Raw genomic sequence first — 24,699 nt, 5'->3', positions numbered from 1 at the left:
AAAAGGGCACTTTCAGAACGCTTTAATTAGGCTGGTTTGCTGCTTTCTGAAACTAATTAGGTTGGTTTGCTGCTTTTCTAAAAGTATTCGCTGGCAATCATGCTTAACTCTGATATTAGCTTCACTTTTCTAAACTGAAAAGCGGTTTCCTTTTGCAAAGTCATATTGCTGAATGAATGAAAGCATGATAACAAATTTGATGCGTATTTGAACAAGAATATTTCCTAATTGTATCTGTGTATCTTTTATTGGTATATGACAGATTTTTGAAAATTAAAGCAACAATAAAAATATATCAGAATATACTCATTACACAATTAGCAATGTATAATCTGATGCATTTATTATGTAGAGCGAAAGAATATGGTAATATTTATATAGCCTCTGAACTTTAATAACATCTTTAATGTGGCCTATTTTCCATAGTAAATTGTTTGGGTAAGAAAGATGTCAGTAATATTTATATAGCCTCTGAACTTTAATAACATCTTTAATGTGGCCTATTTTCCATAGTAAATTGTTTGGGTAAGAAAGATGTCAGTCATGGCATGTTTCATAAGGGATGGTGGAGATTGACATTCTATTTTAACAATTATTTTAAAATTAGAGGGTGGGGAGGACAGTCTTTGGAATGTTAAAAATGCAATCCTATGTTTTTATTCTTAATGAAGTCCCATGAACTGAAGTATGAAGTAATGAAGCTGAATTTATTTCATCTTGGTATTTTGGGGTCTTCATATAAATGAGAGTGTTCCTCACAAAAGAAAAATAATTCCTCCCATCAATTCTGTCAGGTGGGTTGGTCTGAGAGAGCATGAGTTTCCATGAGAAAGGACTAGAATTTGGGTCTCCCCATTCATAGTCGAACACCTGAACCAACACATAGTCTTTGACTAAAACATAAATATAATTTTAAATTATTTACAGCTATTGTATATTATTTTTGCAATTCTAACTATTGGGGGTAATTAAATTTGCTGATGAATGTGGATACCGAAGTAAACAGTCTTAGCAGTAGAGAGCAGAAGAAATGGTCTTGAAGGACAGGATGAAGAGCTACTACTAAAACAACTATGAGCTAAAAAAGAACTATGGCAGGAATGTAACCTGAGTAAATGTCTCATACTGTATGAGACATTACCTAGTTTTCATGAAGATAAGGAAGCGGGGGGAAGCAAATTAAGATTTGCAAGGTTTTGTTATATAGCATTACAATAAAAGTAGTCCTACAACTCTACATAATATTGGATCCCTAGTTTACCTGAAAGGGTGACATCAACAATTTCAATCCTGTCTGGACTTTGCAATCTGTTTTTTAGAAGTTTCTAGATTAAACTGCCAACTGTATAACTAGGTCAACTGTATATCCTCAGTAGGCTTTGATGGCTTTGTGTAAAGTGGCACATCAGCCTAATATATGATAAAACGGGCAAGTGTGAATCTACAGTAGTATTGCATAATTGGACCATTCAGAGACAGGGCACATTAAATAATGTGTGGCATTTGCATGAATAGCACACATGTCACTATGGTTTTGATGACTTTGGTATAATAGTTTTCTAGAGTCATTGTTGGATAAACCATTATTAGGTAGTGTCAAGTTGGATCTTTAATAAATGGAAATGGAAAAAAATTACCTTCAGTGGAAGTAGGATTGCAAGAAGAGAGCCTATCTATGAAACAGATTACTTAATATAATATTTTCCCAACAAAATAAATAGAATCTGGATGTATGATAAGAGCAAGTAGAGGCTGCTGGGAATAGAATGAAAATGATTATTTCTTTGTTTTGTTTTTAACAATTTTTTCCAGTTACTTCAAGTTAGATAGCATATAAATTTAATAAAGAAATAAACTGAAGGCAGTTTATACTGGGATCTCCTATTTATTTTCTTACTAGTGCAAATGTTAATGTTCAAGAAAAAAATGATGAAAAGGAAGTCATAAAAATGTTGAAAAAAGATTAAAATGTAGATGGCATTTGTAGACAAATGTTAAAGTATTATTTGATTTGCTTAAGGGGTGACTTGCAACATATGTAATGTAAGACATAGACATATGTCCATGCCTGATAATTGAGAGAGTGCCTTTATTCTTATTCTTTAAAGGGGATAGTAGCAAAAAGTACTGATGAATATAAAAGCTACAGGGGGGATTAGTTTGCTCTGTCTGTCTACAAAGGTATAGGTAGAATTTTGATTGGGAAGGTAAGGAGATGACAATGGGTAAAATTTGGGGGTTATTGTGTCCTTTTGCTGGGCAAGGGAGTATCTAGAACAGATTTTTTTTGCTGTTCATTAGATTACCGAAATGTACAAATGTGAGAAAATGTGTGTTGATTTGGAGAAAGTATATGATAAAATGAATAGGCTTGAATCATAGAATGATTGTGTGAATGTGAAATTGAAAATTGGAGACTGAATGCATGCAGTTGTGAGAGCAATTTCTCACAAGAATCAATAAGAATCAATGCAATCAAAAGATGCAGATTGCCCCACCATCACAAAGGAGAGAAACCTCCTTCACTTTGCACTGAAAACATGCAAGCAAACTAGCCAGAGTTTTGCCTCTTAAGTCTGCCTATATAGCGTTCTCATTTGAAAGTAGAACATTTATTAAAATTCTTATTTTGTAACTTTAATTTTCCTTCTAATAAGTATTACCAATCAGCACTTGCTTTTACTTGGATTGTTTCCAATCTAGAGCAGTGGTGGGATTCTGCCGGTTCTAGGGGGTTCGGCTGAACCCTTTGTTAAATTGCTGGCTCGCCCCGCCCCTTGCCCCGCCTCTCCGCACTACTATTTATTCCAATAAATGGGGCGAGCGAGCCAGCAATTTAACAAACGGTTCGGTGTTTTTTTGTAATTTATTGGCCCCGCAGCACACCGAACCGTTTGTTAAATTGCTGGCTCGCTCGCCCCGCCCCGCCTCCCATCCGCGCAGCGCCAGCCTACCCTAGCCAGGGGTAGGCAATTGTGGCTCTTTTTCAACCTGTGGACTTCAACTTCCAGAATTCCTGAGACAGCTTGGCTGTCTCAGGAATTCTGGGAGTTGAAGGCCACAGGTTGTAAAAGAGCCACAATTGCCCACTCCTTCCCTAGCCTGAGTTCCGCTGCCTGGGATCCACGTGGGTTGCCACGTGGTTCCCCACTGGCTCTGGACGCAAGAGAGCAGGATGGAGAAAGCAGCTTCCACGCCTTCACTCACCCTCACTCTCTGCTCTGTTGGATTGCCGGCCGTTCGCTTACCCCGCCCACTCCCAATCTATTGCTGCCTCCGGAGTCCCAGCTAATGGCTAGAGGAAAAAAAACTTCAAAATCTTGCCGCGGGGCTTCAAAGGGCCGCCCTATAGCCAGTGGTGAAGCCGAACCGTTTGTTAAATTGCTGGCTTGCCCCGCCCCTCCACACCACTATTTATTGCCAATGTTTTTTTGTAATTTTATTGGCCCACGGAGCTTCAGCATAGGCTAATTAGCCCCTTGATTCTATTGGCCTCCCGACTCTCAGCTGATTTGTCTCAGCTGTTTTGCTCAGCTGTTTTGCTCTTTGCTGCCTTGCAGAGAGTCCTGGAGCAGATTTTTTTTCCCTTAGTTCTGCTGAAACACGAAACTGAAACTGCTTTGCTGTTGCTGCAACGTTGGAAAATTAGGCAGGCAGAATTCTTTTCTTTTTCCTCACCAAAAAAGGTAGGTGCAAACAATGGGAAATTTAGGGAAAAAGAGGAGAGTTCAAGATTTTAAAAAACAAAAGAAAAAAAGCTCTATTTAACTAGGGAATTGTAATAATTGAGATACTATTAATTGTATATTTCTGAAAGCAGAAATGGTTAAGTTGTGGTTTGGAGGAATATATGGGAGAAATTATTTGGTTTATTATTATTGGTAAATATAATTAATTGATTTTAAGAAATTGGATTGCATGGAAATAATTGGAATATTCATGTTCATATTGATTAATATACAAAAAAGGTAGTTGTATAACTAATTGATTTATATTAAAATGTTGAATTTATATTAAACAACTAATATTACATAATTAACCAATGTGAGGATGGATATAAAAATAGATGACAATGGGAAGGGGTATAATATAGAATAGAAGGGAAAAATTGAATTTGATTAAGATTAGAGATGAGGATGAAGGGTAATCTTGGTTTTTTACAAAAATAGATGAGGAATAAATATGGCAAAAAGGAAATATAGAAATTGTAAATTTAATTGAAATGACTAAACACTGTTTAAATTTGTGAACCGGCCAAATACTCTGTTCAAAGAAAATACATTGTATGTTTGTATGTGTGTTTCTAATTATTGTTATTTATTCATATTTGTTCTCTTTTATTCTTTAAAGTTTAACAATTCATTCTTTATCTTAATATCTTTATATTTGTTTGGGGTTGGCTTTCTTCCCTTTCATCTTTTTTATTGTACAGCAATCTTTCTCCTCAAACCTACCACCTCTCTCTTTTCTTTCCTTCTTACTTTCTCTTCCTCCTCCTCTTCTTCTCCTCCCTACTTCCTCTTCCTTTCTCCTTCTCCTCCTCTCTTCCTCCCTCTCTTACCCTCCCTCCTACTCTAATTTCCCTTCCCTTCCTTCATCCCTCTCTATTGCTGTATCCTTTTATGCATATGGACTACTCAGAGGGCTGAAAAAGTTATTTCTGACTAGTCCTCGCACTTTTGACCAGTCCTCGAACTTACGACTGTCCTCACATTTTACGTTTTTGCCCTATCTTGTCACCATGGTGAAGAGAAGCAGTTGTGAAATGAGTGACATGGTTGTTAAGAATGCTACAATGGGCATAAAAGATGACCAGTCATAAGTGCGAAGACCGGTCAAAAGTGCGAGGACCTGTCAGAAATGACTTTTTTCAGCCCTCTGGGTAGTCCTTTTGTGCATATGGACTACTCAGAGGGCTGAAAAAGTTATTTTTGACTGGTCCTCGCCCTTTTGACCAGTCCTCGAACTTACGACTGTCCTCACATTTTACGTTTTTGCCCTATCTTGTCACCATGGTGAAGAGAAGCAGTTGTGAAATGAGTGACATGGTTGTTAAGAATGCTGCACGGGCATAAATGTTAGGATGGTCATAAGTGTGAGGACCGGTCAAAAGTGCGAGGCCCAGTCAGAAATGACTTTTTTCAGCCCTCTGAGTAGTCCCTATGCACATAGCCACGCCCACCCGGTCACATGATGAGCTAGCCACGCCTACACAGTCACATGACCAGCTAGCCACGCCCACCCAGTCACATGATTGCCAAGCCACACACCCCAACTAAGCCACGCCCACAGAACCTGTTGTTAAAAAAATTGAATCCCACCACTGATCTAGAGAGACATTTGACAATAAGGAAAGTAAACATGTATGAGAAAATAATGAAATGCTTGGTGAATTGTTCAAAAGTTGAACAAGGGAAAAGGCAAGGAAGTCTAATATCTCTTTGGTTATTTAATACATGTATGGATGAATTATAAGGAACGCTTATAGTGAAAACAAGGATGTATTGCCTAGCAACATAAATGCGAATGTACCTTTGTATGCAGATGATAGCATGTTGTTGGCAGAGAACCCCAATGATTTGCAGTGAAAGAGATTATACAATGCATCAAGTAATATGAATCTGCCAGTCAATTACTCAAATACCAAGGTAGTCATATTGAAGAGGGAAAAACTTAAGAGAATGGTTGCAAGCTATATATTGTAACAAAACCTAAAGCAAATTGTTAAATTTATGTACTGTTGGTAAAATATTGACCAAAGTTAGAAAAATGAGTGGAGATGTTTTAAGATGTGCAAATGCTGGCTGCAGATAGTGGATTGTTTATGGCTTGTTGCGAATAATGAATATTGGTAAGAAGAAGCAAAAGAGTCAGTGTTGGATTAAATGAGAGTAGGAGAAGTCAGGAGAAATATCACGGTAAACTGAATGCAGTGCAAACAAGTGTGTGTTGTAAAAAAAGAAAAGAAAAGATAGCGTCAAGAATGAACCAGTGGTGAATGAATGTAGAATGAATAGAAAGTTGAATATTAGTCTGAAAGAAGCATGATGAGGTGGTTTGGTCATATAAACAGAACAAATGAGGCTCTAATTATTGCAATATATAAAGAAAGAAAGAATGAGTCAAGACCAAAGTGAAAACAGAAAGTTGTGGTTGGATTGGTTTTCAAAAAGAAAGAGACGACAAGTTTCACAAGCAAAAGTCTATGTTTAAATCAGTCTATGGATGTACAAAGATCTCTTGCAAATATTAGAAAGTATGGAAAGGTAGAATGAATAGTGTATATTTCTTTTTTCTTGCTTCATGTTTTTAATTCATTTGGCTTACTCTTTCTTAACCCCTTTCTGCATTCTGCAAGGAAAAATGTGATACGTATGTATGAATATACGGCACTGTATTCACCTGTGCTATGACTTGGTTATCTTATTTTCTTAATAGCTGTCCTGGTCCATAGCTCCAGCTGAAGTGTTTGAAGATGGGTAGTTGATCACCCTTCTCCTCTGTACTCTTTCTGAGATTACAGCAGGGCTATGGAGGCACACCTCCAATTTAATCATCTCTATCGGTCAGTAGCATGAGCAGAGCCCAAATGCTTGGGGTCTTTCATTTTCGTAATGGTTTGGGTTCTATGCAGCATCTAATTCAGATGTTGTGGTTATTATAAAAACACCATCTTTTCAACTGAGAATAATTTTTACAAGCCTAAATTTGCAATTCATTAATTGTAAATTCCTAGGCTAGATGTAAGAGTACTTGCATGATATCAGTTTCTCTAATTTTTCCCTGATCTTTTTGCTTGCACATGAAATACCCAACATACTAATATAATGAATGACTTGCAGATGAAGGATATTAAAAAAAGAAAAGGATGGTCAAATTTGGATCAGTGGTTTCTTTTACCTCATTCCTTATGAAACAATGCACAGAAAGTATTTTACCTCATTATTGAAATGAATATGTGAAATATACCATCTTTTTTTTTCTGGAAAGCAAAAAGATGCCTGTTGTTTACTTTGATTTTGGCTTTTGTGCTCCTATTGCTGTAACAATAGTGCTATAAAACAGGGATGAAATGATGCAAGCAAACTGCTACATAGTTCTAAATTTTTAAATACAGAATTATTCGATGTTTAAATATAAAATACACATAACTAATATTATAAAACCAGATTGGAATTTATGCTTCAGTCCTACAATGGTCATGGGCATAAGAGTTTTCATTTAAATAGAGAAATTTTGTGCATCTGAATAATCTCCATTTATTGCAGTTTTTATATAAGAGATTGCATCTGGCATTTACTATGCAAGTAGATTGGACTTTTCTAGTAGAATGAATGAGGTAGTGAATGCTATATATTCCTGTATATACTTATTTCATAAGTTGTGCACTGTCCACTGGAATGTTTTTGAGTTGCTTGAGATATGCATACGCCTAATTGTACAGCTTTACATAGAAGCCAGACACTGATTTCAATATAATACAGTATAACTTTATATTATAGAAATTTCACTCAGGACCAATTTCTAAACATGGTAGAATATGTTATTTATGATTAGCATTAATTGATTATGTGCCATCATGAGTATAATATGTGGAAATGATTCTTATGCAAAACCTATTCTTGGATGTAATTGGAAAGAAAAGAAACAGAATTGTTATAACCATGTACTTCACAAATGGTGATGTACAATAAAATATCAAAAATACAAATGTATAATGAAACTGACTCTCAGAGTAATATGATTTTTTTAAATGTTATTATTTTGACTGGTTTTGATAATATGCCAGTGTGAAGCCTGCTTGGATCATGTGATCAAGAAATTATATTCTAGTTAATTTTAGTTAGACTATTACTGGTATTTAAAGCATAATTCTAGATTTTCATACCTAAAAACTCAAAAGTATCAACAATTGTAAATTTTATTTTGATTATTTTTAATATGGTCAGTATAGAATAATTATTTGTACTCTCAAAAATATATAATCATGAATGAATATGCATTGTTTGTATTTCCATTACATCTCTATACATAACATTAATAAAGTTCTTTTTTTAAGTTATCTATAATTCATACATATTATGAATACAGTAGCATGTTCTCTAAGCAATAATGTCTACTTTATTTACTGATAGTGAAATATTTTAGAAGTTGATTTTCTTTGTAATACAAAATTAATCCCCTAATATTGGTTTACATAACAACTAGGAGAATCAAGCTTGAAAAGTGCCTTCAGACTAATTCTGGTTTGTTCCCTACTGTAACATTTCAAAATTCGAGTAAAAATAAACTGTTGTTTATTGCGGGGTGTAATTGTTTGAAGCCTTCTAGAAATAGATTGCAGTAACCAACATAAAATTCTAAATATTTTTCAGAAACAGATGTTTAATCACAAATTGGCTGAAATAAGCCAGGTATTTTGCTCCATAACAGAATAGATATGCTAACCATTATCCTTGAGGTGGCAAAAAATTAGACCGACAAATGTTCCGTCCTCATCATGATTCTGTCCTGCATCTATTGCTTGTCTTTAAAATCATTTGACCACCTTAAAAAGACACAAGAGCCACAGAGGAATAGATTTTACACACCTTGAGACTCCCTTGAATGGTGTCAGAATAAAGGGGGGGGGATATTGCTTTACCACTGGTACAGCAAAGGAAGGCTTAAGCTCTCTCTTTCAGTGGGCTGGGGTTAAGGTGCAAGCATCATCCTGGGGACACTGTGTAAAAAAAGAGATTGCCTGATGTTTGTGCTGTGGTTAAGTACAAATGGGAAGAGACTCTACAAACACCTGCTTTTATTGGCAAAAACTGCTTGGATCATCCAAAGTACTTTTAGTAAGTTTTAAAAGGTAACTAAATCTTTCTGCTGTTTGTAAAATTAACATCTCAAGATGGAGCAGAACAAAGATGGTAAAGTACTTTCTTCATCAAACTAATATTTAAGCTGGTTAGAATTCACAAAACCAGCTTGATGCCTATGAATAAATGCCTATAGCTTTAACCCTATTTTTAAAAAAAGACTGATACAAGTATGTGACAATTCACCATCTGCTTACATCATTCCCACATAAAGTTAGTTACTTACCAGTGCAGCCATTTTGTTAATGTTATACACGTTAATAACATTGTACAAGGCTAAAAATGACATGATCACTACTTTTATTCACAATGGTACTCATATTATCTTCATGGGGCACAACATTCATTTCTCTGAATAGGATCAGGAAACCAGTTGAAAGCTTAGTCAAAAGCATTTCTCATCATGAGGGTAAAGCCTTTCTTCCAAAACAGGTCAACTTTGCATTTTAAATGCTATGCCAAATAATACACATGTACGTTTCACTATGTACTCAAAGGACATATATGTGTACCATGCAAGAATAAAAAGTAGTTTTAAAATGCACAGTCATTTGTGCAAGTGCATTGCCAAAAGAGAATGCAAAATAATGGCTCTTGCTCTGAAATTAATATGCTGCTTTCCTTTCTGAATTACAGAAACTTAGAAGTACTTACACACTGATAATTTGTGTTTTCATGTCAGTGGGAAGTAACCGGTTAAATATGGTTTGCTGCTTATGCATATTCTATCTGCATCAGACATGAAAATGCTGCTTTCAGTTTTTGGTTGGTTTGGTCATAATTTTGGGGACGTTTTACAATTCATACTGCTCTCTATTTTAATATTTGAATTTTATTATCTATTTTATTATTTGAATAATCAGCTAGCTATCGTTCATGCTAATAAAGCATTTCTGAATTTTTAATTCTGTATTTGGCTTATGGTGTTAACAAATTTGGTTCCAAATTGTGATTCCTAGTATGAATATAACAATGCATCATGGAGAAATCCATGTGAATATAATTTCTTACGCCTTCATGTTCAGAAAATAAATTGGTATTAATATATGCGTAGGCTAATTTAATTTTTATTTCAAAGTTCTTAAATAAAAAGAGAGCATTCTGGAATGTACTAAGCACATCCAAGGCCATAACAAACAAAACTGTCATTAACAGTTTTTTATTCATTTGCAGAAACTAAATGCATCTAGTTCATCTGAAGGTAGTACAGTTGATGTTGGAGTTCCCCAAGTTGGAGAACAACCTGAAGCTGAACCTGAAGAATCTCTTGAACCAGAAGCCTGTTTTACAGAAGGTAAATAATATAAAATATTGTAAATCTGTCTTAAGGGCCCTGGATCTAGCAAAGGACACAACTGGCATACAAAAGGAGTTGTGCAAAGGCCTTCCTAGTTACAGCTGACTCTTCAAGCAAGAGCTGTGAATCCAGGAAGACACCCATATTGTGTACCACCCTTGAAGGGAGAGGTGGAACTCCATTTAAGATGGAATATTTCCATATCTGGACATTTCAAATACCCATAGCCATATCATCTTCATTGGATTAAGTCAGAGACAGTTCCTCCCCATCCAAACCTCCAGCCACTGGGATAGAATCTTGAATCAACTGAAATACATGTATACAAAGTCTCAGTTGTGATAAGTAATTTCCTTTGGGCATCACTGAAACTGTCCTATGAAAACTGATTTTGACAATATAGTAGATTTCCAAAGCGTCATTTCAAATGTAGACCAATTAATTTTAGAATTAGAAAGGGCTCCAAACCATCTGCTGGTTTAAGAGTATATTCTGCTCAAGACATGTAGTACTATAACTATTATTCTGTTTTCATTTCCCATATCATTTTGCATATTTTGCCAGGCTGCATCCGGAAATTCAAGTGCTGCCAAGTCAGTGTAGAAGATGGGAAAGGAAAACTGTGGTGGAATCTTCGGAAGACTTGTTACAAAATCGTAGAACATAATTGGTTTGAGACTTTTATTGTCTTCATGATTCTCCTTAGCAGTGGTGCTCTGGTAATTTTTAGAACTTGAAAACCATTCATTATCATAGAGATTTAGCGTAGGAAATAACCCAGACACATAATTATCTGAAAACCTCTGAATTTTTAGTAGGGATTATCTTTTCTATGAGTCAGAGCTATCCCTAAAGTAGTATGATTTTATTACTTAGTTGTTAGAGTTATATCCACCTTTCAGTCAGCATTCTGTCTTACCATTTTTTCTTCACAATTACACCTCTACAATTACATTTGAGTGACAGAGCAATTAGTCATAGTCACAGTGAACGTATGCAGTTCAGGGTAGACTTGAAGCTGGGTTTTCCCAGTGCCAATTAAATTTATTTATTTATTTATTATTTATTTATTTTTCAGATTTCTATACCGCCCTTCTCCTTTCGGACTCAGGGCGGTGAACAGCCAAGATAAAACATACACAAAAGTTAAAATAGATTTAAAATAATTAAATAAATTTGGCCCATAATTTAAAACATTTCAATTTAAAATCCATATCAAATTCTAAAACCAACCATAAAATCAGGACAGCCCGGCTAACTGAAAAAAATAGGTTTTTAGGGCCCAGCGAAAAGTCCGGAGGTCGGGAATCACTCGTACCTCTGGGGGTAGATTGTTCCAGAGAGTAGGTGCCACCACAGAGAAGACTCTCCCCCTGGGGGTCGCCAGCCGACATTGTCTGGCCGACAGCACCCTGAGGAGGCCCTCTCTGTGGGAGCGAACTGACCGGTGGGAGGCAATTGGTGGCAGAAGGCGGTCCCGTAAGTATCCCGGTCCTAAGCCATGGAGCGCTTTAAAGGTGATCACCAACACCTTGAAGCGCACCCGGAAGTCCACCGGAAGCCAATGCAGCTCGCGCAGGAGAGGAGTCATATGGGAGCGCCCCGTCGCTCCCATAATCCCCCGCGCGGCCGCATTCTGCACCAGTTGGAGCCTCCGGCTACACCCCAAGGGGAGCCCCATGTAGAGAGTGTTACAATAGTCTAGACGAGAAGTGATGAGTGCTTGAGTGACCGTGTGTAGGGAGTCCCGATCCAGAAAGGGAAGCAAATGGCATATCAGGCGAACCTGATAAAAAGCCCTCCTGGCCACGGCTGTCATATGCTCTTCTAAACACAGCCATGCGTCCAGGAGGACACCCAAGTTGCGGGCCCTTTCCGTGGGGGCCAATGATTCGCCCCCAATAACCAGCGATGGCGCCAGCTGGCTATACTGGGACGCCAGCAGCCACAGCCACTCGGTCTTGGAAGGGTTGAGTCGAAGCCTGTTTCTCCCCATCCAGACCCGCACGGCCTCCAGGCACTGAGACATCACTTCCAAGGCATTGTTGGGATGGTCTGGGGTGGAGATATAAATACCTGACTTTCTGTACCAAAGTGGTTTTCAATACATATTTTCCATTTAAATTGTTCCATATAATATTCCTACAGAAGAGGGTTTTGATGCTGTTTTAATCCCAAATAGCTTTACAGAGCAGATGCATGCTTTTATTGTAAAGATTTTTCTTCTAAAAATGAGATCTGTTAATCCCAGTTAAGCAATATAGTCACAATAATATTAGATTGCTAAATTGTTCCAAATGGGATAGCAATTCATACTTATATATTGGATTCATACTGGAACAATGTTTTAAACTCCACTGTTACTTCTCTGTGAGGGATTAGAGAGGGAAATGATCAGTTCAATTTTTTTAGGCTTAGGACTTTGGGGTCTAAAGTCAGAATTAGCATGACATTTGGCTTTGCCCCTCTTTAAAAAAAGTTGTTTGTAACTTTATTTTTCTATGGAATGGAACAGAAGAAACATAAGGGGCTACATATGATTAAACAGCTTTATTTAGCTTAGTTTGTGAAATTTGGGAGTAGAATCCCAAGGAGATACCTTAATTTCATTAAAGATGCCAATGATTGAACCTGCAATGCACTACATATAAAACATGTCATCAGCCACCAAGGTATGGCTTCTACTAGTAAACTCTATAAAGTAGACTCTATAAATATCAAAACAAATGCTTTTGATATTTTTATCATATTCTGATTTAATAAATATATTGATTAAAGTGAAGCATTTGAGCCTTTCAGTAGAAAGAGGGGAGGTCTGGTTTTTAGTTCTAGAACTGGAAAGCAAACAATAAATAATAAGCCATACTAAAACCAGGGGTGGGGGGGAACTTCTGTCCCCAGGCTTTCGAAGACATATACATTGAGCAGCGCAAGACTATCAAGACCGTACTGGAATACGCAGACAAGGTCTTCACCTACATCTTTATTTTAGAAATGCTTCTGAAATGGGTGGCTTATGGCTTTCAAGTCTATTTTACAAATGCCTGGTGCTGGCTGGATTTCCTCATTGTTGATGTAGGTATTTTTTTTCTCTAACCAATCAATACATTGTAGCGTGAATGTTTATAAGAATAATTAGATATACAATAAACTCACTACTTTCAGAAAAGGAAAACTTCTGCTTTCAGCTGGGTGAAAGGTGTTCAGTAGAATTGTCGCTGAGCAGAGTTCCCTTGGTGAAGCAGAACTTCTGGAACCAGAAATCTACAGTATGGTGCTCCTATCAGCAGGAAGCTTGAAATGAGATGTGAGGAGGACATCTGTAGATCCACAAAAATTAAACATTTTCTTATTTCCCTGATGATATTCGTGGAAGGAAGTAAAGAATGGCCAAACATTTCTCCCCACTTCATTACCTTTGCTCACTTCAGCCATCTCAGGAGTGATATCTGATTCCTTTTCATCTAAGCACGTGAGCAGTGGATAGGAACAGGTGGGCAGGCAAGGGAAAAAAGTCCACTCTTGTGCAAGTAGGACCAAGGAATACTTTACTCCATCCTCTTTGGAAAGGAAAAAAGACACAAAGCTCAAGAGATCTAAAGGTTCAAAATTTCTATCTTTGGAAAGAGAAAGAAAGAGGGAGAGAGGCATGACAAGAACAAGATGGTGTTGGAGGAAAATCTAAAAGAAGTGGACCTTAATCATGAATCGCAAAAAGTAAGACTGCACATTCTAGAACAGCTAAAGCAGGGGTGTCAAACTCGTGTCGTCACGGCGGCATCATGTGACGTATCGGGACTTTTTTTCCCCTTCGCTAAACTGGGTGGAGGCAGGGCCAGCATGTGACGCATCCGACCTGCGAGCCGCGAGTTTGACACCCCTGAGTTAAAGGAAAGTCAAAGTAACTTTGTCTCTAGTTTCATATGTGCAGATTCTGATTTATATAATTCTCTTTTTTTCATGCATCTTTGAATTACCCAAGATGCTTCCAAGCAAGAGCAGACCATACAATCTTATTTTTCTTTTGTACTATTTTTAGGAAGAATATTTTTAACATCATGTCTGTGACTTCAACCATGTTTTAGGAATATTTTCCCCGGCAGCCTCTCATTTCACAGGAGGCTAATTAATCTGAAAGTAAAAGGTTTTTTTATATTTTTAAGAATATTTATCATATTTATATAGCTGCCCGTCTCACATGAAAGTGACTCTGGGCCACCTACAGCACTTAATTAATAAAAACAATCACATAAAAACTTCACAATTAAAATAACAAAAAAGACACATAAAACAGGAAGGAGTAATATTAACTGCATAAGGAGCTATCAAAAAAGCCATTGCAAAATCTCCTTCAGCCCTTGGGACCTCCAGGCCTAATAACATAGCCAGGTCTTGAGAGACTTGCAAAATGTTGAGAGGGATAAACGGTTACCAGTATAAATTATTATGATTGCCAGTAAGTTTAACTTATAATTAACATTTGATTTATTGTTTCGACTCCCAGGTGGCTTTTCCTCTAGCGCATGTCTCAAGCTCATATTAGTTACAGAAGACAGCACTATAGATTTTAGCTCACCTTAATCATTCTCATTTCTGTGATTTACCAATACGGACTATGGGATTCCTATCTATCCCACACACTTGGGTGAAGCAAAGGGACAAAGCTGCTGGACTAAAGCAGATAGGCAGACCAGGCAGTACAAAAAACAAAGGATTTGGAAGAGAGAAATAACCTCCTCAGGGACTGAGCACTTGCCATTTCAAATGTCCTGGTGAGGAGGATATTATAGTTCTGGTTCTTGCAAGCAGGAGTCAGGAACATGTCAAAAACTGAAAGGATTGAGCCAGAAATACTTAGGGGTTGGTGACTCCTCCATCATTCCATAAGAGGTGGTTTATTGAGTAATAACAGAACCCCACCTCCCCCCACTCTGCCCCCGCCCTCCCCATGTATCTTTGGTTTTAATATTTGTTTTTAACTTTTTATGTTTTAGCTTTTATGTAACTGTAAGCTGCTCAGATTTAACCTATGGTAAGGTTAAGGTAGTGAGTAAGATGCAATAGTGAGTTTCAAACCCCATTGCTACCGGTTGGCTCGTGGGCGTGCTCACGCTCGTGTGCACGCATGACATTTCTGCACATGTGCAGAGACGTCCGGGCGGAGCCTTCCGCCACTGCCGTTCCTGGTTTGCCCAATCTGCGGTGAACCAGTAGCAATCCACTACTAGTAAGATGGGTGGCCAGTAAATTTTATAAACAAATAAACAACATAAGATGGTCTTATGGTTCCGTAAGAGAATAGTGCGAGATGAACAAAAAAATAATTTCTACCCGTCCATTGTAACTGTTTCCTGCACAAATCCATTTGAACTTCAGTTGTGGTAATTTGACCAGGAGGAATATTGTTTTTATTTTGGGATATTGGTCAAATTGCTCATTTAGGACAATAGAAGACATAAACTAGCACAAGGTTGAAAGCAGAAAATTATTAAATCTGGTAAAAAATATTTATTGCTGTATTTTCCTGTAATTGATTCAGATCTGACAAAATATTATTTGTAAAAATATTAAAGGCAGACTACAAATAAATAAAAATAAAAATTATAAACTTCAGAGTAGGAGCAAGATTCTTCAGTTCGTTTTCTTGCCTTCTCTTTCTTTGATATCACTCATTATACTCCTCTGAACTAGTTTGATTTTGTAAAATAATCTTCAGCTGTGACAGACTGGCGAGAAGTGGTGTTACCACAGATTTCTTGACTATTATTCACACAGTAAATTACTTTCTTTTCTTTTTTTATTCCTGTGTAGGTCTCTATCGTTAGTTTAACAGCAAATGCCTTGGGCTACTCTGAACTTGGTGCAATTAAATCTCTTAGGACTTTAAGAGCTTTAAGACCTCTAAGAGCCTTGTCACGGTTCGAAGGAATGAGGGTAAGAAAAATATGAAATAACATATGCTTGAAGCAAATTATTTTCTTAAAGATATACCTACAAATGTGTATCTCAAAGCCAGTAGTTTAAATTTCATTTAGAGTGGCCCTGGGCAACATGCTAGTTCTATTCCCTTAGCCTCTAGGCAACATGAGAGAAATAATTCCAGTATATCTAGGCAGTGTCTAAAGGCAGTTATTTACCCCATTGTCAGATTATTTATTTTCATTTAAATCACAGCTCTGAAATGGTGGGTATCCCAGACTAAAAAAAAGCAGTCAAAAAAAGGCTAGCTAAAATTGTGCTACATTTAATCCTGTCTGTTGTATCCTTGCCCCAAATTTTTTAAAAATACATCATTTAAAGAAACTCCTTGATTCGAAAAATTGATGGCCAACCCAAATCCTTGGATTAAATTTATATTTACTGACAAAGAAATAAAGGGAGACTAGTATAGATCTATTTCAAGCTATTTACCTCTTGTCAGCTAGCCATACCCTTCTGGGATTCTAACCCGGGCTACTTACATATTAGGTAGATGTATTAACCTCTAAGCCACGGGTTCACCTCACTCTGTCAGCTACACCAGGGGAGAGATTAAGTGTTTTTTAATCAGGGCAACCTGGTCTCCCCAAATATGAGATGGAGCATACTGCTTCCACTTTTGCCTTTCAGCCCCAATCCAGGAGCCTTTGAGGCAGTCACTTTTGAGACAAACTATTTTTGTGTTAAATTTATATTTACCGACAAAGAAATAAAGGGAGACTAGTATAAGCAAGGAGAGCCCATGGCTTAGAGGTTAATACATCTACCTAATATGTAAGTAGCCTGGGTTCGAATCCCAGAAGGGTATGGCTAGGTGACGAGAGGTAAATAGCTTGAAATAGATCTATACTGGTCTCCCTTTATTTCTTTGTCGGTAAATTTAAATTTAACACCAAATAGTTTGTCGCAAAAGCGACTGCCTGCAAAGGCTCCTGGATTGGGGCTGAAAGGTGAAAGCGGAAGCAGTATACTCCATCCCATATTTGGGTAGACCAGGTTGCCCTGATTAAAAAAACACCAAATCCTTGATGTTCATAACCCAGCCAGGATATATATTAGCGAGAAATAACCACAACCCAATTATTTCCAGATTAGTTCCAGAGATCTACCATATTTTTCGGAGTATAAGACGCACCTTTTTCCCCCCCTAAAAGGGGGTGAAAATTTAGGTGCGTCTTATACATCGAATGTAGTCCCGCCCACCCACTGGCACCCACCCTTTGGCCTCTGCCTCGCAACAGTTACCTCCTTGCAAGCAAACAGCAAGGAAAAACAGCTCCTTTCAACTTCAGCATAGCCTAATTAGCAAAAATTGATTGGATCGGCCTCCCGACTCTCAGCTGATTTGCTCTCAGCTGTTTTGTGCAGGACTCTGCTGCTTGCTGCAAAGAGGTAAATTCCTGGAGCAGTTTTTTTTTCCTTGTGCTAATCAAGCTATGCTGAAAACGAAAATGGAAGTAAAACAGGCTGTTTGCTGTTTGCTTCAATGAGGCAAAATTGCTCAGAGGCAGAGGCAAAGGGAGATTTCTTTTTCTTCTTTTCCTCACCAAAAAAGGTAATTGCGTCTTATACTCCAGTACGTCTTATACTCCGAAAAATACAGTATCTAGCCCTTTTTGCTACTAGTAAAGAAAATAACTGAAATATTTGGGGGTCTCATATGCATATGTTTCCAGGCTAACTCTGAACTGCAGCTACTTGTTTTCTTGATGTGTTGTCAAGGTAACATATCAACCGGCTGGAAAATTATTTATCATAAGCCTCTGTTGCTTCATTATGGCACCTGGACTGTCCTTCCCACTTGGCTACAGAGACTGTAAGGAGGAGATGATTAAGCAGTGTAATGATGATAACATTAAGGGTTATTTGATATTTAAATGCTAATATTCCTTAGAATTCATTTTCCTCTGACTTGCAACTTGGTTCTCCAAATGTGTAAGAAAAGAGTATTTTTAGGGTTAGAGTACTGATAGGATATTGCACTGGAGCTTCAGTACATATTCTACGACATGTTATGTTCCTTGCTCTTCAATTTTGTGATGCTAAATTTTGGGAAATCTTTCTTCCTTAAATTTTTCCCTAAATTTGTAATTTCTTTGTTCAAACCAATATTTATACCTGAGTTCTGATCTTTTTTTTTTTTCATAATCTATTATTACCATTACTGCCTTCAGCTGAGATTAAATTGTAGCACAAAATGGCCAAGAAGCAAAACTGTGAATTAGAAATTCCCCTTTTCATGTCTCACTTTAGCAAATATGTTTTCACTTCTTTGGCTTCATGTGTTTATTTCTTTGTATTACAGGTAGTAGTGAATGCTCTCTTGGGAGCAATTCCATCTATCATGAACGTGCTTCTTGTATGTCTTATATTCTGGCTAATCTTTAGCATTATGGGAGTGAATCTGTTTGCTGGCAAGTTCTACCACTGTGTTAACACCACAACTGGGGAAATGTTCAGCACTGACGAAGTTGATAATCAGACCGAGTGTGAGAATCTCATTGAAAGAAATGAAACAGCCAGATGGAAAAATGTAAAAGTCAACTTCGATAATGTGGGACTTGGCTACCTCTCTCTGCTTCAAGTAGTAAGTAGTTATTCTTTCTATGTTAAAATTTGAACAACAACCATTTCATTTCCTCGCTTTAGCAGGTTTTTCTTTTATTAGAAAATTCCATCAATCTGAACTGTCAGTCACTTTACAAATGATTCAGCTGCCAGGTTTTGAAATGGATTGATTTGCATCATAGGTGGCACCCCTTAATCTTTTTCTTCTAAGCTCTTCTCTAAAATACACCTGTTAGTAAACTTTTTGTGTGCCATATAAATTATATCTTATACATGAACTAAAATGATCATTAGTAAAATGCAGATGCACCTGTGATAGGTTGTTTATTTATTTCACTACACATCAAGCAATCTCTCTCACCCCTATTTAATAAAGGAAATTATCTATAACCAGAGAAGAGAAGTGGATATAGAGAATGGCCATTTTTGAGAGCTGTACTAGGCTAGCAATGGAGGCTAAACAGAATGCAACTCTGGGTGAAATTCAACACAGCCTGATGGGAAATTACCTGTCTTTTTTACTTCTTGTAATACAATCTGGTACCAACTCCTCAAGAATTCTTCCGAATATAATATATGTGGGTTGAAAAGCTGGATGGACATCATGTATGCAGCTGTAAATTCACTAAATGTAACTGGCAGGGGGGCATGGAGTCTTCTAAAAGACATTACAATTTACACAACATGAACATTTAGGAATTAAATGTGCTACGGGCTATCAACATAATAATTTTAAATTGGGGTATTTTAAATTTTTGGGGTTTTAAATCGGCCAAATCTATTTAATTATTTTAATTTTTAATCATTGTTGTGTCTTGTGTTTTTAAATTGGCTGTACACCGCCCTGAGTCCTTCGGGAGAAGGGCGGTATAGAAATAAAATTATTATTATTATTATTATTATTATTATTATTATTATTATTATTATTATTATTATTATTATTATTATTATTATTATTTACTGTACACTTTTAGTCCCTTGCTTAAAATATAATTGCCTGACTTCTGCTTGCAGGCCACCTTCAAAGGCTGGATGGACATCATGTATGCAGCTGTAGATTCACGAAACGTAAGTATGCTATTGGGTAGGGAAACCAGTATTGGACTGCAAAAATATGATTGACTACAAGACTGCAGAGAAGAGAGACATAACATTTGCTTTTTTGGCACTATCTTGTAATTGCCTGGTAGCCCAAATGCGGTGGGTTTACTACATGGATACTTGCATCCATAGCTACTCATCAGATCAGCAAGTGTTTCCCTAGAAGTGTTTCCAATTCTTTTTTCAAATTAAGGCTAGTAAAGTAGGATTAAAGCAAATTTGCCATTGATCATAGTGTTTGTCTGCTTTCTTTTCTTTTTCAAAGAGGCAAGGCAGGTAGGATGCTGGGATGAGAGATAGGAGTGAGCAAGTTATGGCTGTAAGATACTTCTGTTTGGTTGTTTGTTTCCCAGTGTATTTTACCTTAGGGGAGAATTTAAAAGGTAAGAATGGAGTCATAACCTCTCCCCCGAAACAGGAAAAACAGGAGTGGAAATTTTTAAGAGGTAAAATGGATGCCATAAAGGCTTAAGGCACCCATTTTTGCTATTAAATCTTCCAACCCTTGGTCCACTCCTTCAATATAAGCAAAGATTTAAAAAATGGATCTCAAATACTCCAGTGTGCCTAATTCCACTGGAGGAAATACAGGAATCCTTTCCTATCAAAGGATAATGACTGGAAGTAATGAGAACATATTGCCCTATGCTAGTTATAAAAATAGCAGTGTATCTTTTAGTCCAGTTTGATGGTCAACCAGTGCAAGTAAAAAAGAAATCACTCAATCCAGTCATACTCTGCTATTTAAAAAATCAGATTATTTTAGCCATACATAATTCTCAGTTTTTTTCATTAGAATGAAGACTCTATTTTTTTAATTGCAGTAAATGAGTAACTGATGCAAAACATTCCCAGAATAGGATCTAGATGAATGCATATTTATGGTATTCATCTGTAATAATAATACAGGTCAAGAATACTTAAAATACAACATGATATAGATACGATAGAAATTAAGAAATAAAATCTAAAACATTTGCTTTGCGCATTATTAAGGTCAGTAAAAAGAATCGATTTCAGATACCCTTTATTTGATAAGATTTTCTATAATAATTTACTCTCCTATTTCTGAGAAGCAAAAAAAAAAAAGGAATCAGAAGTCAAAAACATACAGACACATACACACATCAACATATACTTTTTGTTTCATTATACTTTTGTGTATATGTGTAAGTGCAGGTACAGTTCCATAGCTACAAATTACATAACCTAATAGGAGGTCTCCTTTTGTTGAAATGACTCTTTTCCAAGAAAACAGTAAAACTCTTTCCTAATGATTGGTCCCAATGAAAAACTGAAGCTACATGCTTAAAGCTAACATTTTTAAATGCATCAGCACATTTTGAGCATCATAATTAGCAGACTGTATAGGCAGCCTTGACTATATCAACCCTGACTGCTCTTTAGAAGGCCAGGTCTTGAAGATGAAATTCAAGTACTTTGGCCACCTAATGAGAAGGAAGGACTCACTGGAGAAGAGCCTGATGCTGGGAAAGATGGAGGGCAAAAGAAGGGGATGACAGAGAACAAGGTGGCTGGATGGAGTCACTGAAACAGTCGGTGTGAGCTTAAATGGACTCCAGAGGATGATAGAGGACAGGAAAGCCTGGAGGAATGTTGTCCCTGAGGTTGCGATGGGTCAGACACGACTTCGCAACTAACAACAACAACAACAATAAGCAGCCTTCTGTGTCATCAAGAAAGTCTGTTCATTGATCTCCATTCGGTTTCTTCTCACTTTCTCCTAAGCTCAGAATGTGTCTTTCTCTTTAGCTATTTCTTTGAATATAAACACCTCAATTGTCTATTAGCAAAAGCCATATACTCTAGCATGAAATCTACATCAGTGGATTTTAGAGAGGAGAGCAAATAGAGAAAAGTGAGTAATAACTGAGAAGATAAATGCTTTAGTTGAATAATGGTACATAGATACACTATGTAAAGTTAAAATAAAAATTGGTCAAACCCTTCTCTATGGCTGTTCTTAATAACGGTATCGTATAAAGACTAAATATGGTAAGGCTTGACCCAGGATTCATACTTTATAAAAATAATACCCATACATTTTATAGAATTGAATATATTTTTCCACACAGTTTTCTATTTCTAAATTTGTTTCCCTTGCAGGTGGAACAACAGCCACATTATGAGGATAACCTTTATATGTATCTTTATTTTGTCATCTTTATTATCTTTGGATCCTTCTTCACTTTGAATTTATTTATTGGTGTCATCATAGATAATTTCAATCAGCAAAAAAAGAAGATAAGTATTCTATCATGGTGATTTCAAAGGCTTTATTTAACAAAAACATTGTGCTTTGTGTAATTCTTCTGATTTTTCTTTCTTTCAAGTATCAATTATTATTCCAATGTGTACAACCTAAAATAAGTTGTAAATATTAATTCTAAACTTGCCACTGTAAAAAGGGAGCATATGGTGTGTATTGGTTTTAACAATACATGAAATGAAAGATTTCCACCACGAGTTAGTTTTAAAGACAGGAGATATAAACAATTACATTGTAAGATAATGCACTACTTCTTATAAATATGAATAAAGATCTCATAAATCTAAATAATAAATAATTACCCTTGGTAATGACTTTCTGGAAACTAACAAAAGATGAACACTTCTGGAAGTCATTTGTGATATGATCCTTTTCCATAATTATCTTTTATATCATGCTTTTCATTTTTCAATATGGGCTTTGGGTTTTGTTTTGGTTTGGTTTGATTTTTTAGCTGTTGAAGGTACTTGTATCATGAGAGCTGAAAAATATTTTTTTTCAATTGTTCATTTATTTATTTCTTAACCTGGATGTTTTACTATCTTTGAGATTTTATCCAACTATGGATGTTTTTATTTTACGGTATTTTATCTTGATGTAAGATACAGGGAATTTAGACAAAAATTTAATACATGACGGTGACAGAAATGATGGTGGCATCATTTTTCAATCTGCTGTAACTTTGCTGAGTTTAAATTCCTGACCCTAGCTGAACTATGGAAGAAGGATACACTGTTTTCTAGCCATTAGGGAGCCACCCCTAATGAAGGGAAGGGCAAAAGAGTGGTGTGCTTCCAGATTGAAACTCTGCACACTTGTACATCCATGCATATAACATCAACACTTGTACAAAGGAGCAGAGCTTGTATTTGGGGTTGCTCCCACCATTTGCCCCTCCCCCACTTGCATGGCTTTTGCTTTATTAATAGGCAGCCCAAGGAAAGAGATTGCCCATCAAATCAAAGTCAATATATAGAGAAACAAAAAGAAAAAGAGAATGGAAATACCTGGTTGTAACTAGTTTTCGTTTCTCCTTTTTACTTTGGAGGTCAAGACATCTTTATGACAGAAGAACAGAAAAAATACTATAATGCAATGAAAAAACTGGGCTCCAAGAAACCACAGAAACCTATACCCAGGCCAGCAGTAAGTGTTATGTGTGGGGTTTTGTTTTTTTTCATTATTCTCACTGTTTTTGAAAATGCGTGCTAGAGTTGGAAAACAATTTACACCTTATAGTCCCCCGAAATCTTTTTAAACTAGTAACTGAGGAAGGGGTGGGCTCAGAAAAAAATAGCATATCTTTAAAAAATTAATGTTTTTATGAACAAAGCCTTTAGTTAAGTAACTGAGATGGACAACGGATGACATCATATGGTTATTTTCCATTTTGGAGAGTTGCTTCTTCTTTTCTTAAACTATGTTAAACCTATTTAGGGATTATGCCAGCGGCCCCCAAACTTTTTTGGCTGCATGAACCAGCAATGGTGGTGCACGGCGGCAGCAGCAGAGGGGAAGGGACAGGTTTGTGTGCTCAACCTAATCCCACACATGCACAAATGAAGCTTCACATGCTTGTGCGGCCCTGGTCCCAACAGGCCATGACCCAGTAGCAGGCTGCGGTTTGGGGGTTGGAGACCCCTGGATTACTCTATAGTTTTCAATGGTTTCTAGCTTAGACACATTGGAAAAAACATGTTACAGATTTTCAATTATTATGCCACCAAAATTCTGACGACTATGTATTCAGGGGCTCTGAAAGCTCTGAAGGATATTTAAATGAGTTTGGGGCTGACCAAACCAATCTAGCATTAACAAATCTAAACAGGGTTACAGCAGTAATTGTTATGGTATTCCTATCTAATTCAGGTATTCAATGAGACTGTGAAATTCCACAGGAAAGCTATTAATGGATATGCTTCATAATGCTTCATATTTCATAACTTCACACTTATGGAGTGTTAACTAACTTTCCGGGAACATAGTGGCATTCTTTTCTCGTTGCACCTTCTGTCTATGCAGTTTGACAAGTATACTGTAGAATGAGTTTATAGAAGTTTCAGATCATAAATGATAATTATATAGATTATAATCGTCTATAACTGATCCTGAGATACATGAATAATCCTTATTTTTTTTAACTACAGAACAAATTTCAAGGCATGGTCTTTGATTTTGTAACAAAACAAGCCTTCGACATCAGCATCATGATTCTTATCTGCCTTAACATGGTTACCATGATGGTAGAAACTGATGACCAAACTGATGCAATGGAAACTATTTTGTATCGAATTAATTTTATCTTCATCGTCCTTTTCACTGGAGAATGTGTCTTGAAACTGATTTCACTCCGCTATTATTATTTTACAATTGGCTGGAATATTTTTGATTTTGTGGTTGTCATCTTATCTATTGTAGGTAAGAAAATTTTCATTGTAGTAAAAGATGCAACATATTATAAATGAAAACTGAGAAATTAACAGATGATTTTAATATTTAAAATAGGTTTGATTCTTTACGTTTTCATACAAAATTGTAATTACATTCTGATTAAAGTTTTAAATCTGCATTCCATATTAATAGGCATTTAATGTTTGTTC

The 24,699-nt window shown here is 36.5% G+C and overlaps 1 protein-coding gene across 9 annotated transcripts in view; it reads left to right on the top strand.

Annotated features, from left to right (window-relative positions):
* LOC139327210 (sodium channel protein type 2 subunit alpha) overlaps nucleotides 1-24,699 on the top strand; it is a 63,518-nt gene that overhangs the window by 37,550 nt on the left and 1,269 nt on the right. For 7 of the 9 annotated variants that reach the window (XM_070956941.1, XM_070956947.1, XM_070956945.1 and 4 more), the window contains 9 exons: nucleotides 10,038-10,158; nucleotides 10,726-10,880; nucleotides 13,063-13,236; nucleotides 15,973-16,095; nucleotides 18,446-18,727; nucleotides 19,723-19,776; nucleotides 21,937-22,074; nucleotides 23,141-23,245; nucleotides 24,247-24,517. In XM_070956941.1, coding sequence (XP_070813042.1) covers nucleotides 10,038-10,158; nucleotides 10,726-10,880; nucleotides 13,063-13,236; nucleotides 15,973-16,095; nucleotides 18,446-18,727; nucleotides 19,723-19,776; nucleotides 21,937-22,074; nucleotides 23,141-23,245; nucleotides 24,247-24,517 — 1,423 coding nt within the window. The remainder of the gene's footprint in view (nucleotides 1-10,037; nucleotides 10,159-10,725; nucleotides 10,881-13,062; nucleotides 13,237-15,972; nucleotides 16,096-18,445; nucleotides 18,728-19,722; nucleotides 19,777-21,936; nucleotides 22,075-23,140; nucleotides 23,246-24,246; nucleotides 24,518-24,699) is intronic. The other 2 variants (XM_070956938.1, XM_070956939.1) reach the window with 1 other exon arrangement.

This window comes from Pituophis catenifer, unplaced genomic scaffold (assembly GCF_029215685.1).
Source record: "Pituophis catenifer annectens isolate HBS135680 unplaced genomic scaffold, rPitCat1.0.hap2 SCAF_1, whole genome shotgun sequence".
Lineage (NCBI taxonomy): Eukaryota > Metazoa > Chordata > Lepidosauria > Squamata > Colubridae > Pituophis > Pituophis catenifer.
Note: the sequence above shows the minus strand (reverse complement) of the source record. Positions and strands in the feature narration are given on the sequence as shown.